This window comes from Heterodontus francisci, chromosome 5 (assembly GCF_036365525.1).
Source record: "Heterodontus francisci isolate sHetFra1 chromosome 5, sHetFra1.hap1, whole genome shotgun sequence".
Taxonomy (NCBI): Eukaryota; Metazoa; Chordata; class Chondrichthyes; order Heterodontiformes; family Heterodontidae; genus Heterodontus; species Heterodontus francisci.
The window spans coordinates 71,156,571-71,174,966 of record NC_090375.1 but is presented as its reverse complement, the minus strand read 5'-3'; the positions used below and the strand labels follow the sequence as shown (position 1 = coordinate 71,174,966).

The window sequence follows — 18,396 nt, the reverse complement described above, 5'->3', positions numbered from 1 at the left end:
ACGAATTGTCTAACCAGACAACAATGCAAGGTCAGCAGTATAATCTGTAATATTGATATCAGTCTCAAACAGATTACTGGAACCTAACATTGTCTTTAAATGCCTGTCTTTGCATTTTGCAGCCTCTGAGGAGGGAATTTTATGCTTTCCAATGCGGAAGATTTGGTGGCGTGCGGGGTGATAAAATTAGATGGGAGGTGATTTTTCGTTTTCCCGATAGCGGGAAATGTTAGAGAAATAAAGTCAGCGGCGGGTTAGCGATGTTCTGGAGTTCCTCTAGCAAGGTGGGGGATTGCAGCTTTGCATTCATTTAAATAATATGAATACTCATTACCCTACGCATAGTTAAAACTTAATCCTACCTGCCAGATTAAGTGAATGGTGAGCGATATTCCCATGCCACCCAGTTCATGATTGTTTCACCGTGGCGTGCAGCAGTCAGATTTATGCAGTTGAGTCTCAGGTCTGTGCTCTTTTCTCTTTAACTCATCCGCTAAACTAACGCCAGTATTGTAATGGATGTTTGCCTCCAGGCCAGCATTGCAATGGATGTTTTCCTTCACGCCAGCATTGGAATGGATGTTTGCCTCCAGACTGGGCACTAGCAAGGGTGAATCTTCTCCGGGGATGGCGGCAAAGTCATGGGGAGGGGCTACATGGAGGAGCAGGGCAGAGTACTTGGGGAGGGAAGGGTGGGGTGATCGGGTGCATGGAGGAGTAGGGCAGGGTAGTCAGGGAGAGAAGGGTGGGGCTGATCGGGTGCATGGAGGAGCAAGGGAGGGAATGGTGGGGCTGATCGGGTGCATGGAGCAGCAGGGGAGGGTGGAATGTCCAGGGTGGTGAATACTTGCTGTTGATGCCGAAGCTGCATGTTATCAGGGGTGGTGGTTGGATTATAGCATTACAGTGTGAAGATATTTTGCAAGGCCCTAAAGGGAGGGATGAGTGCTGTCAGTATCGGAGAGCTGTGGGGAAAATTGAGGGTACTGGTTAGCAGAGGGAACAGTCACAGTCAATGAGGACAAATCGATTCTGTAGGGGGGAAGGTCAAGACTAATGGTTGGAAATCGACAACTTCAGATGGAGCAGAACGGGACTCGGCAACAATGATCAGTTTAATGTGAGGGGGTTCAAGGGCAAGAGTTGGCATGTCGATAGTAATGGGAGTAGGAACGGGGGAGGGAATGCATGAATAAATTGATGATTCACTGTGCACGATAATGGGAGGAGTTTCAAAGGTTACGGAGGGAAGGCTAACGGTAACATTGGGTGGGTCAGGGTAGTGGGTTCAAGCTGGAAAGTTGTAGGAGGAGGTTGGAAGGTGGAGAGACTTCGCCTGAATTTCACGCGCACTATTTTTTCCAACGACAGTGGAAACCACGTGGACACTCAAGGAGAGGAAGGAGAGTGGGAGGAGGCAAACATTAGTGGGTGTGTCTTCTACCTGGCTGCAATTTGAAGGCATATATAAGGGAGCTGCTGATTGCCTCACTGGCAACAGAGGCCTGAATTGCCACACTCTGCTTATATATTGCTCAGAAAAACTGCAACAACATGGGTCTCATACACCCAATTTGTCTAGTACCACGGGAGAAGAGCATAGCGAGAGATGAAGAAGGGCTCTTTTCCCTCATCTCATGATGCCTGAGTGCCAGCAACAGGCAGAACAGGAAGATGAGGATGCTCCGAATTGTAACAGCCAGGAATGGCCTTATCGAAGGTGGGCACTGGCATGTCAACGTATCCTCGGGATAAGGACAAATTACCTACAAATGTCAGAGAGGCAATGCCAGAGATGCCTAAGGATGTCACGTGAAATGGTCACAGATGTTTGTAGGTCCCTGCAGTATAATCTGCAGCCGCTCGGCCTCCGAGGGAATCCCGTGCCAGTTACCCTCAAGGTGACTGCTGCACTCAGTTTTTTTGCTCGTGGAACCTTCCAGGGATCAATGGGTGACATATGTGGCATCTTGCAGGCTGCGACCCACAAGTGCATCAAAGTGGTGACCAATGCCCTTTTTTGACGTGCCAATGATTTCAGCTACTTACCTGTGGATGAGGACAGCCAAGCAGCAAGATCTGTGGCCTTCAGCACCATCGCTGACTTCCCTAGAGTGAAAGGGGTGATTGACTGTATTCATGTGGGCATTCGAGCTCCCTGGGACCAGCCTGTTGCATTTGTTGTCATGCAGGCCCCACCTGCCAAGAATGAGGCATATTAATTTTCCCACATGGATATTAAATTTCATATTGTTGCTGAGAAGAAGAGAAGGCCTGTTACAAGGACTTCCAGACCTTGGCTGGAAAAAACACATTTACATACTAACAGACATCGAAGGCGGGGAAGCGCATTCCATTCCATCCAATACACAGAGCCAATATGTGGTCAGACCAGTTTGTCACATGACTAACCTGCTTGGCAACCTGGGGGGTTTCTGAATTCAGCAGTTTGAACTGAGAGTCTGCAGAAAGCTGTTTGCTCCTGGATTGAAAAGACCTCTCCTGGCTGGCTCACCACAGCTTCTCCTGTCTGCTCCCATCTCTTTCTCACGGAACTGCAAAACCCATTGAAGACATACGAACCCCAAGAGATAAAATTCTCCTACAAGGAACAGGTTTAAGCAGAATATTGGCCCCAACGAAAAGCAAGATCTTCCTACAGTCTACAATGACCTTGAAGCACAGTAACAAAAACCCTCTTCAGAGATTGCCTCAAACCTTTCCACTTAATTTTTCTTCTGCTCTTTTCTATCTCTATTTGCATGTGTGTATTGCGTATGCATGCTAGCGTGCGTATGCCGTGTATCCGTAGGAGTTAACTGAATTAGAGTTTAAGTTTAATAAAATTTCACTTTTCTTCTCTAAACCTAAGAAAGCCTGTTTGTGCTGTTTATTCGCCTTATAATTGGAAAGCAGTGAACAAGGATTCACCAAGGGGGAGCTAAAAACATGGTGTGTTTAAAATTATACCCTGTTAGAGTAAGACCAGGTGAAGGCTGAAAGGGAACCCTAGAGCTCTTTCTTACCAGGCCACAACCGAAATTTGGGTGCTAGCATCCGGAATTCACCCACAGACAAACGGAAGAAATTGGAAGTGGGAAGCCAAATTGTTCCCAATCAAAAAAAGAGCAGTTTTCAATATAGGTTTTCTTGTGGTTGTGTGTACTTGAATACTAACATCTCTGCAACTGAAGCTAGCAGCTCTCCAAGCCAGGGTGAAGTAACATGGATAAGTTAAAAGCACTGTCTATGGAGGAGTTGAGGAAAATGGCTGAGCAGTGTGGGATCACTGTACGTGGCAAGGCTAGGAAGTCTGAACTCCTAAGGCTAGTGGGCACCATTTTTCCCTTGAATCTGAAGAAGCAGAAACAGGGTTAGAAGCAGACTCTGACAGGGTATTGCTAGCAAAGATACAATTGGAACAGAGGAAACTTAAATTTGAGGAAAGGGAAAGAGAGAGCTGTCCAGATGGAATGTGAAGAAAAACAAAGACAGGAGAAGGAACGAGAGAGAGAGAGAGCGAGAGAGAGAGAAAGAATATGAAAGCATGGCCAATATGAAGGAGCATAATTCAGGGTTGTTTACAAAATTGTTAAAACTAGCTCAACTAATTCCAAAATTCAACGAGGAAGGTGAGTAGGAGTTTTTTCTGTCCTTTGAGAAACTGGCAAGGCAACTAAAATGGCCAGCTGAGTCTTGGTCTCTTTTACTACAAAGCAAGCTAACTAGAAAAGCCCATGAGGTTTATTCTCAGTTGCCAGATGAGAGTTCATCAAATTATGAACTGATCAAAAATGCTATCCTTGGGGCATATGAATTAGTACCCAAAGCCTATTGCCAAAAGTTCAGAATCCTCAAGAAGCACACAAACTTATCTGGAGTTTGAAAGAAGTAAGCAGCTGGCTGAGGGCTCTTAAAGTACAGCTCAGCTATGAGAATCTCAGGAAAGTAGTTCTGTTAGAGGAATTTAAAAACTCTCCCACTCTCCATAAAGACCCATGTGCAGGAACAGCGGGTCCAGAGAGCCCAGCAAGCGGCTGTTCTAGCTGATAGGTTTGCTTTAATTTTTAAGTCAGTTTCCCAGGGGAGAATCTTTCCTTATTAACCCCACAAATCCGAAAAGGACAAAGGGTGGGACGGTGATAACAGCACAAGCAGTCCTGAGAGAGAAAGGAAAGCAGGAGACACAGGGGGCCCTCCGCTAGCCAAAAAGGAAGGTGCTGTGAGCAGAGTGAGACCTGAAGACCTGTGTGCTTCCATTGTAATAAAGCAGGGTATTTAAAAGCTGACTGCTGGAAACTAAAGGGAAAAGCGGTAGGGTTAATCAGGGCACACCCGCTCAGTGAAGAAGAGAACCTGATGGAAAGCAGAGAGTAAACTTTAATAGGATTCCTGAAGGTTAACAAGGTTTTGTGTCCGAAGGGAAAGTAACCCCATACTCCTCCAGTGGGACCAGCAAGCCCATAGTGATTCTCAGGGACACAGGGGCCACTAGATCCCTTTTACTGGGAAAAGGCCTGACCTTTCCCCCAGAAAGTGCAGTGAGCACCAAAATGGTGGTGAATAGTATTGGAGGGCAGTGTATGTCTGTACCTGGAGTGCGACCTAGTTTCGGGACCGGTGACCATAGAGATTGTCCCTAGTTGATCTGCTCCTAGGTAATGATCTGGTGGGGGTGAAGATGGTAGTCCGCCCAGGAGTGAAAGAAAGACCGCAGGAGGTCAGAGAGACAGGGCAGTGGCGGGAGACGGGTCCCTGCAGTTTCCCTGAATGTGTAGTGGATCAGGCCATGATCAAACCAACTCCCCAGAGGAGACTGAACTGGCACTGCAGGCAGATGACCATGAGGTCTGCCTGTCCGAGACTTTCTTTGGAAAGTTAGGAGACCCAGGGAATGAATTAAATGGATTTACCCTAGCTGAAGGTCAGCGAGCCGACCCAGTATTGCGAGAGTTAGCACAGGCTGCCCAGTCTGAAAATGAAGCAGAGGGAGTCCCTGATTGCTACTATTTAAAGAATGAGGTACTGATGAGGAAATGGAGTTCTCCTCACAGACCTGAGGACAAGGAGTGGAAACCAGTCTAGTGATGCCACAAAGCTACTGAGGAGAAATATTAAGAAGGGCCCACAAGACTAGAGTGACTGTACATGCCGGTATATGAAAGACCAGAGCCCACACAAGACAAGAGTTTGACTGGCTAAAACTCCACTACTGCAGGAGTTTTCACAGGTGCCAGGTTGAAACCCCAACCTACAGTGAAACCTGCACCCTTAAGTCCTGTACCAGTGTTAGGACGACCCTCCAGCAGAGGGCTAGTGAACTGTAAGGGATCCCCGCCGAGAACAAAAAGGGACAGGCAGGCTCAAGGCTAGAAAAGGTTTGACAGGGAAAGGGAAAAATTGATCAAGAGGGCAGGTTAAAGTAAGTCCAGGAGAAATTCCAGATGAAAACCCCTACTGTCCGGTCAGCCAACCCCAGAAAATGTGAAGATAGACCTCAAATCCTCCTATGTTAATGCAGACACTAGAAGCACCCCACCAGAGTTACTAAGAGCATTTGCAGGAACCTGCAGAGACAAAGAGAGACCTCTAGGGGTCAGAAAAACCGTGAGAGTTATGCCTCACCTAGTCGAAGTGTCACAGGGGAGTGCAGTAGAGTCTGCACAAATACATGCAGGCAGGAATGTCCTGAGAAAAAAGGGGAGATTAGCAAAGAATCCTCCCCCATAGTCAGAAAAAAAGGGAACCACCCATCCCCTGAAGTCAAAAGCCTTTGCATGACTTATCAAAGCACTGAAGGAGAGTTCAGGATAGACCCACCCACTACTGACTTCTTTAAAAAAAAGGCTACGTTTGCTGACAACACAATCACTAGGTGACTCTGCACTGGCACATGTGCAAATGCAGCCTGTGCCACTTAAACATCACAGTCTACGACGTTCCGGCAGCTGCCAGGACTAAAGATGGCGCTGCTCAAATAATCACACAAAGGCAACGTAAACAGATGGCAGCACACAATGGCCGGAGAGAGCGGGCCAGGGAGGGAGCGAGCGGGTCGGGGAGGGAGTGAGCGAGTGGGCCGGGGCGGGAGTGAGCGACCGAGCGTGCCAGGGAGGGAGTGAGCGAGCGAGCGGGCCGGGGAGGGAGTGAGTGAGCGGGCCGGGGAAGGAGAGAGCGGGGGGGAGGGAGGGAGGGAGCGGGCCAGGGAGGGAGGGAGCGGGTCGGGGAGGGAGTGAGCAAGTGGGCCAGGGCGGGAGTGAGCGACCGAGCGTGCCAGGGAGGGAGTGAGCGAGCGAGCGGGCCGGGGAGGGAGTGAGTGAGCGGGCTGGGGAAGGAGAGAGCGGGGGGGAGGGAGGAGAGCGCCCCCACCACCACCACCAAGGTCTTAGGCTGCGCTCTCCCTGCTTCTACCACCCCCGCTCTCTCCTCGCTCCCCCCACCTTTGCTCCGCTTCCTCCACCCCCACTCTCTCCCCGCTTCCCCCACCCCCGCTCTCTCCCCACTTCCCCCACCCGTGCTCTCTCCCCGCTTCCACCACCCCCGCTCTCTCGCCGTGTTACGCGATGACATCATCTGCGCATGTGCCAACCAGTCCTGGCAATGTGGAATGCAGCACATGCGCAGAGAGCAGGAGCCCATCTGCGCATGTGCGCAGACTGACGCAGTCTGATGATGTCAGCTGCCGGCTGCATTGTCAAGAATTAATTTGAAAAAAAAAATTACCTTCTCAGGAACAAAGACCCTGGGCAGCCATGGATATGGGCAAACTGAAGAGAAACTTCCCAAAAAAAAAAGAACCACATGTTTATTGGGCTGCAAAAAAGGGGGGCAATTAAAGCAGCACTGGCACTAAGAGAAGACAGGTGATTTTAATAAGCTTTAGGATTTATGAATGTATGGAAATGAATGAGAGAAATGCATGTTATTTTCTGTATAATATATTTTCTCTCAACCCTTTTAATGAAATGCGCCTTTTCTCAAATCACATTTCATTCCGCTGGGTGTGGAGGTGTCATGCAGGCCCCCACCTGTCAAGAATGAGGCATATTAATTTCACTACATGGACATTAAATTTCAAATTGTTGCTGGGAAGAAGAGAAGGCCTGTTACAAGGACTACCAGACCTTGGCTGGAAAAAACAAATTTACATACTAACATATATCGAAGGCAGAGAAGCACATTCCATTCCCTGCTCAGATGATACAATACACAGAGCGAAGACATGGTCAGACTAGTTAGTCACAAGACTAACCTGCATTGCAACCTGGGGATTTCTGAATTCTACAGTTTGAACTGAGAGTCTACAGAAAGCTGTTTGCTCCCGGATTGAAAAGACCTCTCCTGGCTGGCTCGCCACAGCCTCTCCTGTCTGCTCCCATCTCTTTGTCACTGAACTCCAAAACCCATGGAAGACATATGAACCCCAAGAGAGAAAAGTCACCTACAGTGAACAAGGTTTAAGAAGAATACTGGGTCCCAACGAAAAGCAAAATCTACCTACAAACAAGGACTCTACAGCGACCTCGAAGCACAATAACAAAAACCCTCTTCAGAGATTGCCTCAAACATTTCCACTTTATTTTCTCTTCTGCTTTTTTCTGTCTCTATTTGTGTGTGTATCGCGTATGCATGCTAGCGTGAATGCATCATGTATCCATAGGCATTAACCAAATTAGAGTTTAAGTTTAATAAAATTTCACTTTTCTTTAAATCTAAGAAAGCTTATTTGTGCTGGTTTCTTTGCCTTATAATTGGAAAGCGGCGAACAACGATTCACCAAGGGGGAGCTAAAAACACGGTGTGTTTAAAATTAAACCCTGTTACAGTAAGACCAGGTGAAGGCTGAAAGGGAACCCTAGACCTCTTTCTCACCTGTTCATAACAAAACCTACTTGATCGGTACGAATGTAGCAGTGACCCATATGAACGCAATACTCATGTATTGCCTTGGAGCAAAGGACCAGCGTATATTCGAGCAGCTAACGGATGATAGGTCTACATTCGGTAAGGCAGTAAGTGCTCTCGAGAAATACTTTGGCCCACAGGAAAGTGTGATTATCGAACAATAAATGTTCCACCAGAGATGCCAGGGAAATGGTGAGCCCATAAAACAATATGTGGCAACGTTGTGTCAGTTGGCTTCTACCTGCATGTTTGGCACACTAATGAACTAATTCATGACCAACTAATTGTAAAATTTCAATCCCACAAATTAGGGAATGTCTACTCATGGAGGATGATGGTTTGACTTGGAAAAGGCAATGACGTTGGCCATCCAAATTGAATCCGCATGTTGGATTCAAAGATGTTACACAAAATACACTCTCAGGCTTAGGGTCACAGACTCAGTTTGCCCAATCTGCTCAAGTGCAAGGGTTACGGACTCATCAACATTTGCCCTATCACGTTCAGGCACCCTCAAACATATGCCCAATTGTGAGGGTACCCATGGATTCAAAACACCATGTCCGGCATGAGGGAGAAAGTGCAACTCATTCTCAAAGACAAATCACTTAGCAAAGGCATGCAGGTTATCGAAGACGAAGAAGACTTTCTCAGCTTGACGTGTGGAGGAACCTATTCCTGAGAGTGAAATATGGTATGTATATACAGTTGTGTTATTGTTTTAAGTGCTGCATGATTGCTTTGAGGAGCGTATCTGAAACGGCTGACAATCACGAGTCAGATTGTGATGCACAGACCCTTGTGACTTTTAAGCACTTGCTGCAAGTAGCCACAGGATCAACAGTGTAAAGTCCTTTCCCAGTGTTGCTGTGTACAAATTAGTATCTTCAATAAAAGAACCTACCTTTTGATCCACTGATCTTGCCTGCATGATTAGTGTGTCCCCATTATAACAGCAAAACATAACATATGCTATCGCAAACAGTAGAGCACCCGGTCCCATTTACGGGGGTCAGTTCAAGGATTGCAGAGACACAATCACGGTCATTTCAGCGTTGCTCCTCATTGATGTGGACGCAAAAGTACTCATATTGAGCCTTATATTATTTTTTGAAGCTTTCTCTCACTCCTGTGACAGATGCTCATCGAGCTTACAATGACGCGATCATCCTGGTCTTCTGAATGATCACAGTACTAGTGTGCTACAAAAGTTTCAACCTAGACAAGTTCATATTCTATGTGGCCATAGGCATGAGCCTTATGGGAGTAATCCTGTTTGATAAACCTGGCTTCAAACTTGCAGACCCCACCGGAGCACATATTAATGTGATCGATGATGCAAACTATGCACAACAGTATCCTTCCTTATTCACCAGATTTGGAGAGATTAAGGGATACTGTCATGCTTCGCGTTGACATGTCAATTCTACCTGTTTTATAAAATTTAAGATGGTCACCGTTCACAATCTGCATTGAAATGTCACAGGAGCTGAAACGACTGGAAGCAGACAGTATCATTTAACGAATCAACTCATCCCCATGGATATCGAAACTAGTCATTGCGCGATACAAAAGTGGAGAACTTAGATGTGTTAACCTTAAGTTGGTCATCAAAACCAATTATTCCGGACAAGTACCCACTCCCTACAATCCAAGAACTATTAGCATCATTTCATGACTCCACTATCTTCATGAAGTTCGATGTGATGGAGCTAGCTTCAGGTACTGCTCACAGAGCGAAGCCAAAATCTTACAGCCTTTGTTACACATGACAGCATGTTTTGGTACCACAGAATGCCCTATGGACTAAGTTCAGCACCTAGCGCTTTCTAGAAGATTGCCTCTTCGGTCTTGTCAGACTTTGAGGGACAACATCGTCATCCATGTAAGGGACAAAGCAGAACATGTTCAGTTATCTGCAGTGCTTGCTCGACTTGCACAATACAATTTGACACTCAGAGCAAGGACAAATGCACATTTGTGGCATCTGAGATTGACTTTCATGGGTACAAAGTGACAGCGGCTAGAGTAAAGCCAATGTATGACAACATCAAAGCATCTCTGTCAGTCCTCATGCATTTCAACCCACATAAAGAAATGTATGTGTTACGACCAGGTGAGAAAGGTGTCTAGGAGCCTTCACCTGGTCTTATTGTAACAGGATTTAATTTTAAACACACTGTGTTTTGAGCTCCCCCTTTGGTGAATCCTTGTTCCCCGCTTTCCAATTATAAGACAAAGAAATGAGCACAAACAGGCCTTTTTAGGTTTAAAGAAGAAAAGTAAATTTATTAAAACTTTTAACTTAAACTCTAATTCGATTAACGCCTACGGATACATACCGCGCCCCACGCTAGCATGCATATTTCTTATTATTGTTCTGACGAACAAAGGGACCTTGGCGTGTTTGTCCATAGATCTCTGAAGGCAGAAGGGCAGGTTAATAGGGTGGTGAAAAAGGCAATGGGACACTTGCCTTTATCAATCGAGGCATAGATGACAAAAGCAGGGAGGTCATGTTGGAGTTGTACAGAACTTTGGTAAGGCCACAGCTGGAGTACTGTGTGCAATTCTGGTCTCCACATTATAGGAAGGATGTGATTGCATTGGAGGGGGTGCAGAGGTGATTCACCAGGATGTTGCCTGGGATGGAACATTTAAGCTATGAAGAGAGGTTGGATAGGCTTGGGTTGTTTTCACTGGAGCAGAGAAGACTGAGGGGTGACCTGATCGAGGTGTACAAGATTATGAGGGGCATGGACAGGGTGGATAGGGAGCAGCTGTTCCCCTTAATTGAAGGGTCAGTTACGAGGGGTCACAAGTTTAAGGTGAGGGACGGGAGGTTTAAGGGGGATTTGAGGAAGAACTTTTTTACCCAGAGGGTGGTGACGATCTGGAATGCCCTGCCTGGGAGGGTGGTAGAGGCGGGTTGCCTCACATCCGGCACAGTGGCGCAGTGGTTAGCACCGCAGCCTCACAGCTGCAGCGACCCGGGTTCAATTCTGGGTACTGCCTGTGTGGAGTTTGCAAGTTCTCCCTGTGTCTGCGTGGGTTTCCTCCGGGTGCTCCGGTTTCCTCCCACAGCCAAAAGACTTGCAGGTTGATAGGTGAATTGGCCATTATAAATTGCCACTAGTATAGGTAGGTGGTAGGGGAATATAGGGACAGGTGAGGATGTGGTAGGAATATGGGATTAGTGTAGGATTAGTATAATATGGGTGGTTAATGGTCGGCACAGACTCGGTGGGCCGAAGGGCCTGTTTCAGTGCTGTATCTCTAAATCTAAATCCTTTAAAAAGTACCTGGATGAGCACTTGGCATGTCATAACATTCAAGGCGATGGGCCAAGTGCTGGCAAATGGGATTAGGTAGACAGGTCAGGTGTTTTAATGCATCGGTGCAGACTTGATGGGCCGAAGGGCCTCTTCTGCACTGTATTATTCTGTGATTCTCAGAGGATCGTGAGTCTTTGGAACTCTCTTCCTTGGTGGAAGCAGTATCTTTGAATATTTTAAAGACAGAGGTAGCTAGATTCTTGATAAGAAAGGGGATGAAAGGTTATTGGGGGTAGGTGGGAATGTGGAGCTGAGGTTACAATCAGATCAGCCATGACCTTGTTGATTGGCGGAGCAGGCTCAAGGGGCCAAGTGGCCTACTCCTGGTCCTAATTCATATGTTCGTAGGCTGCTGACTACATTGTTAGCCACGCAGGATACAGTCATCAACCTCTATGCATCTACCGATTGTCCGATCACCTTCATCAGTATAACTTCGAGGTCAAGTATCTCGCAGGTTCACGCAACCGAATAACTGACATGGTTAGCCGCACCACTATCGCAGACAGTTGTCACGAAAACCTGCTCTGCCAAAGGAGGATTTTTTAATTCAATGATTGGAAACCTACATTAAACTTTTAATGAAACAAAAAGAGCTGAAATTCTACAGATAACTTTTTTAAAAAAGGCTGGCAGCCAAAATGGCCACCGCCATTTGCATTTGAACACCTTGCACATTCCAAGGCCTCAAAGAGGAGACATATGTCTGATGAGCCTGTACCTAAAACAATGGCTTGCTCTATTTTGTGAACCATGGGAGATTGCTTTCATTGGAAGGACATTCGAAGCCATCATGGGACGTTATCCTTGAAAGGGCCAAACCTTCCAGGTGTAAACATTAATAGTCTGAGGCCTGAGGGACTGAAATTCCTAAACTTGAATCTCATTAAAAGGTTCCTGACAATACACAGAGGCAGTCATGTGACCATCTATCCATGTCTGTGAAAGCTGGGAGTTTCCCTTGGAAAAAGGAGACAAGCTAGTGACGTATTCTGGGCAGAAGCCAGAAGGGCTCTCTCTCTCTCTCTCTCTCTCCCCCTCTCCAGAAGACCTGGTGGGGGTCTGCGAAGTCTAGCTGCTGGTTGCTGGATCCAAGACAAAGATACCAGGGAAGAAAGGCACCTACAGTTCAGCCTACAAGAAAAGCCAGCTACAGACTGCACATTTACCAGTCAAAGACTTCAAGGACACAACTTCAGCTGGAAGGCAACGGAATCATCCAACCCCACGGACTGTGTATTAATTTTTATTTGTTCTGGTCTCTAATCCAGTCACAAATCTTCCCCTCATCACTCTGTAATCGACTTGTGTGTGTATGATTCTGGTGTGAGTGTGTGCTTGAATGTGTAGTGTAGTTTTATTATTTAGATTGGTTTAGATTATTAAGTATAATAAACTCAGCTTTTTCTTGTTTAAACTCAAGAAAACCTGTTGGATTGGTTCTTTAACGATCACGACAAAGGTAAAAGGTAAAACACTCACTGAAGTGGTAATCACATCCACTGTTTAGAAAGGAATAAACCCTGTTGCGGTCAAATAAGAGGAAAGGCAAGAAGGGAGCCTTGTGACCCCTACTCACCTGATCGTAGCACAGCGTTAGCAATAGAGAAGCGACTTGCGACATCAAAAACAGTGTAGTCGCAGTACTTTCACACACAACTGTGAATCTTGTGATGTGAGAGGAATTGAAGGCAGAGTTGGTGGCAGGCAGCATACTGCATTAAGTAAGCCATCCATCTCACGCTGTCTGACCGTAAAGAAACTTATGATTCATTGCAACCTTGCACACTGCTGACCATTCTTCAGCCGTCACCGCCAGCCAATATGAATGTCAAATTGAAAACAGAAGAAATCGGGAAGCGACAAGGCAAAGTAAAAGTGTACTCGAATAAGCAAACATGCAAGGAAACCATGACTCGTAGTCGGATATTGGGTTCACATCAAACGTCCAAATCACAACCACAACTTGCGTTGTCTCTGTCGCAGATCAAATGGATGCTCGGTACCAACGCTTGTCTCTTTTGGGTGACAATACCAATGCGAAATGCTTGATTGTGAGTAGACCTGTAGATTTTGACAATCTGATTAGCGATTGTGATGTTGATCATCTACCTCATCAAGATGATCGCGCTGAACCACAACCATGTCTTTGTTGATCTCGGCGCCATTGTAGGAGACCTCTATATCTCGAAGATTACTTGTGTACTTAGAGGAACAAACAGACTCTAAGTAATGACTCAATATATGTCTGGTTGATGTTAATGAAGATTTAATTCAAAATAAGCTGCTTAATCTATAGGGAGGAAAATACATTGTGTTTGATTGTTCAGTGATTGATTGCTCTGTGCTGTGTTTATAAGGCTGCTCACTACGCTGTCAGCCAACCCTGAGGGGGTGTGATTCCAAAAGTGAAACTAAGACAGATCTGGTCAGCCATCTGAATAAAACCTATGAACATACAGAAATGGTGAGTCTAGTTTCTTCATGCTTGGGGTACAAAACATAACACTTATCCTTTATTCTTATAGGGTGTTGTGCTGTGATGGAGTTATAAATTTGTAAGTCTGATTCACCTTGTCAGCACTTTTAATTACAAAGATGATGTAAATGTAAATTGCATTTAATCACCACTGCTATTACATGACTTCAAATACTGATGCAGCCTAGCCCTCGGACAGTGTGCAGTACAGTACTTATTTGTAACAGTTGATGATTCTGTGGTAAATTTAACTTCACAACTGGAGAACTTTGGGTGGAGGGGTAGCAGAGAATAATCACACTGCATCATTGACCACAACTGATAAGGAAAACATATTACAAAAACAAAATTTTATTGAGGATAATAATAGTCAAGCAAGAGATTCAACTGAAAACTAAATTGTAGCTTTAAAAAAAAATTGGGCTGTGCAAAGAAAAACAAACCTTGAAGCATTGTAACTATTACACACAGGGTAATAGAGATTATGTATGATGAAGCAGTAATGTGTCAACACTCTTGTCATGGCGTCAGAGGTTTGTGGGTTCAAGCCCCACTTTAGGACTTGATCACAAAAATCAAGGCTGACACTCCATTGCAGTACTGAGGGAGCGCTGCACTGTTGGAGGTGCCATCTTTTGGAGGTGATGTTAAACCAAAGCCCCATATGCCCTCTCAGGTGGATGTAAAAGTTCCCATGGCACTATTTCGAAGAAGAGCAGGGGGGTTATTTCTGGTTAATATTTATCTATCAGTCAACACCACAAAAGCAGATTATTTGGTCATTATCACATTGCTGTTTGTGAGACCTTGGCTGCTGCATTTCTTACAGTGCAGCAGTGACTACACTTCAAAAGATACTTCATTGGCTGTAAAGCATTTTGGGATGCCTGGTGATCATGAAAGGCGATATATGAGTGTAATTTTTTTTTTGCTCTCTTAGTTTACAATCAGTCAGTGCAAGTTGTACTGCATCTTAAAATAGTACTAATTAATTTTTGTATATGTCCGGTTAGTGGAAAGGATAGTGAATATAATGAGTTGAAGCAGGCTTCTGTGGTCCAATCATGTGACTTAAACTGAATTAGTATTGTGTCTTGTAATTAAACTAATTGGATTTTGTTTCACTGCATGTCACAGGTGAATTAGCTACTGTTTGCATACTTTAAATATATTAGCAAGCAAGAATTTAATTCCATTATGTTTACTAAACAGTTTGAACACATCACAATATTACATGAACTGAATTGAGATTTTATTTATCCTTTTTCGAGGCAAAGGATTTTTACGCACATTCTACAGATTCAAAAGGTACACTGGATACTCAATGCTTGAGGACACTATCCCACATTATCTGGAGCTTTTCCCGGCAGTGTTTCAAGTGGAAGGCACACCATTGTGTCTTGCAAGGGCTGCCATTCATGACCATGTATTCTCCAGTCTGCTCAGGGAATCAGGATGCGCAGAATAATCTCAACTTTTTGAAATTGGGTAGTGATCATCTGCATAGATGAATATCCACACTGTAGAGTTTTCTTTTACCATGCAGGAAAAGTCAAGAATCAAGAAGGACGCTATAATTTTCTAATTTTACTGACATTCACATATAACAGTTTTACCAGATAAAGTAGTCATACAACCTTATTCCGGGGAGCACAATTCAGGACCTGAGGGTGATCAAGTCCTTGTCCTAGAGCTGAGGAGGTTCTTGCCCTGAAATGTTGTGATTCTATTTGCAAATGCAGAGGGTCTATTGCCTGTTTCAGGTGTTTTAGCACCCAATGAAAACCTGTAAAATGGAGGCAACATCTTTAAAATTCTAAGCCCTCGTGTCTTTACAAAATGACTGCTCGTCATTTCTTACGATACTGCTTGCACATCTGGATATCGGATGGGGTCAATAGGGGCATCTGTCTCACAGCCATCCCCTACTGATGTTTACTTAAACTGCATGCAAATTGCAGCATTTTATTTGATGCAGGAACTTGTAATAAGGCCTTACAGGTCTTGTGTTGTAGATTTGAAATAAGCTAACAAAAGCAGATCTTGAGCAAGCCAAATGTATTTTTAATGCAGCATGTAGTACAATAGCTGGCAATGATAACATGTTATCAGCTGTTTTTGAATTGAATGCAGGTGTTGTGGGTAAACACAGACATGGAGGTGGTGGCAAAGTGGTAATATCACTAAAACTAGTAATCTAGAGGTCCAGGCTAAAGTCCATTGGATATGGGTTCGAATCCCACCATCGAAGATGGTGAAATTTGAGGACGGCACAGTGGCGCAGTGGTTAGCACCGCAGCCTCACAGCTCCAGGGATCCGGGTTCAATTCTGGGTACTGCCTGTGTGGAGTTTGCAAGTTCTCCCTGTGACCGTGTGGGTTTTTGCCGGGTGCTCCGGTTTCCTCCCACTGCCAAAGACTTGCAGGTGATAGGTAAATTGGCCATTGTAAATTGCCCCTAGTGTAGGTAGGTGGTAGGGAATATGGGATTACTGTAGGGTTAGTATAAATGGGTGGTTCTTGGTCGGCACAGACTTGGTGGGCCGAAGGGCCTGTTTCAGTGCTGTATCTCTAAAAAAAAAATGCGATAAGGTTATTCCCTCATAGAGCGAAATAATGTTATATCAGTCACCACTGCCTACTGACCTCATTGCTGACATCCCAATGTATGCCCTAAATTCAAAGTTCCTGTATAATTGGTATCTGGCAAGATAGGAATTGTGGGCAGCTGCCAGTGAAATTTGCTGCAGCATCTGTTATTTTACTATTGGCGTCCGCAGATGTCCCATGAATTCAAAATTAATTTTTTTGCCTAATGTGTGGTTCCACTCTTCGCACCTCTTTTGCTCCTTATTTTGTTCCACTTAAAGTTACCAGCGGTGTGTCAATTTTAAAATAAATTGTGTATTTTAGCCTAAAAACAGTGAGGTTTGTTATTCAGTCATAACTGCACAGATGTTAGATGTCTTGAATCTATATACACCAGCTTTACAAAGCTACCAAGAAGCTGTATTTAATGATCTATTTTCTTTCTACATTGTGATTGCTAAATTGGATACTTCTCATCTGTTCAATTTACTTTTAAAATTCTCACATTAAGGGCAGAACTGCGAGTATCAAGCATTTTAAGGATTAGATCTGAGCAAAATCTTGCTCTGCATTGACTCACCAGTGTGTGTGTGTTTTTAATCATTTTGCTCCCCTGTTCACTTGAACACACTGACTCATGTGGAAGTACAGTTTCACAGATATTGGCTGCTGCTTTGTACTTCAGTTAAATGCCTATTTTTGAGTCAATATAGTGAGTGTTGATGGTAGGGTTGCCATCCCATCTCCAGGAATTCAAGACACTGTCATGGGCAACTCAGGAGAAAGAAAACTGTGTATCTTTTATTAATTGTTAAAATATTTTTGTTTATTTGTTATAAAAATATTTGAGATGGGGGAAAAAAGGCTGTTTGACTGGCAGGGAATTACTGGGTAGAAATTGGGCATGGATACTCTGGTTTATTTTACTTTCTTCCTTAGCCTGAATGTGGTGAGGCCATTTTAGTCCTTGGCTGCTTCCCGCGCTAAGATCAGCTAACTCAGTACAAATGTAGATTATACTATGAACCTTCTTGTTTATATAGCTCAGCATCAAAACATGCAATGTATTTATCTAATATGCTATTATTCTTAATACAGTATTTCCATTTCTCACAACAGTCACCCATTTGTGGCTTCTAATTAAAACTACTAACTTCTACTTGATAGTGAATTATGGGTAATTGTGTGATGCAGGTTTATATGCAGTAGCAATTGAAACTGGGAGCTATACAAAATCATTTCACTTCGGATTGTCACCACAGCCTGAGATTAGATTTCGTCTAATTAATCTGAGCTGTATTTAGATGGACATCTTTGAAGTGAAACGTCAGTATACAATCCCATTGTTGCTCGCCTAATTGTATATTCTGTTTATAATTTAAAGGAAATTACAGCAAGGTATATCCTGAAAGAGCTGAAGGGTAATTCATTCAATGAAACTCTTAAATATTACCCGGAAGCGAAAAAAATATTGGAACATGCAAGCTTATGCGCTGTATGTGAAAACAGCTTTCTGAACACTTGGCTTGAGTGTGTGAGCTTTGTTGATCTAACACAGGTAAAATATTTTGTTTCAAGTATTATCTACATATAGAACAAAAATGGAACAGATATTTGGATGAAATAATTGGATTTTTTATAATAATATGGAACAGAAGTATATAAAGATTCCAAAAGAAATAAATTTAGTGTTCAATATGGCAGACGATGTGTATGCACATTCTGCACTGATCTGCCATATGGTGAAAGATCCTCCTGTGTAGACGTCCAGGTCCCATGCCTGAAATAGGCATTGGGCTCTTTGAACATATAAATAGGGGATCTAGTGCCTGTTTCAAGCCCCTGTTAAAAATTTGTTACCAGCTGACTGCAGCACGTGTCATGCATGCCATAGTCAGTTTTCTCAGGCTCTTGGCAGCATAGCCAGTAGTCCTTAAATGACTGCTGGAAGTTGCCTCCCAAAAGGTAAGTGGTAACATTTTTGTTTACCTTATTGTGGAGTAGGGAGGAACGGTAGTGCAGAAGTTGCAGCCGCTGCCAGCCACCGCTCACACCCCTCCCGAATGTCTCCTGCACATTCCAGACTCTG

At 44.4% G+C, this 18,396-nt stretch overlaps 1 protein-coding gene across 3 annotated transcripts in view; it reads left to right on the top strand.

Moving 5' to 3' along the window:
• Nucleotides 1-18,396, top strand: part of lrrc69 (leucine rich repeat containing 69) — a 104,132-nt gene that overhangs the window by 71,767 nt on the left and 13,969 nt on the right. For all 3 annotated transcript variants that reach the window (XR_010974966.1, XM_068030824.1, XM_068030823.1), the window contains one exon: nt 17,692-17,865. Coding sequence is in view for 2 of the 3 variants with exons in the window: in XM_068030824.1 (XP_067886925.1) it covers nt 17,692-17,865 (174 nt within the window). In the remaining variant the exon portion in view is untranslated. The remainder of the gene's footprint in view (nt 1-17,691; nt 17,866-18,396) is intronic.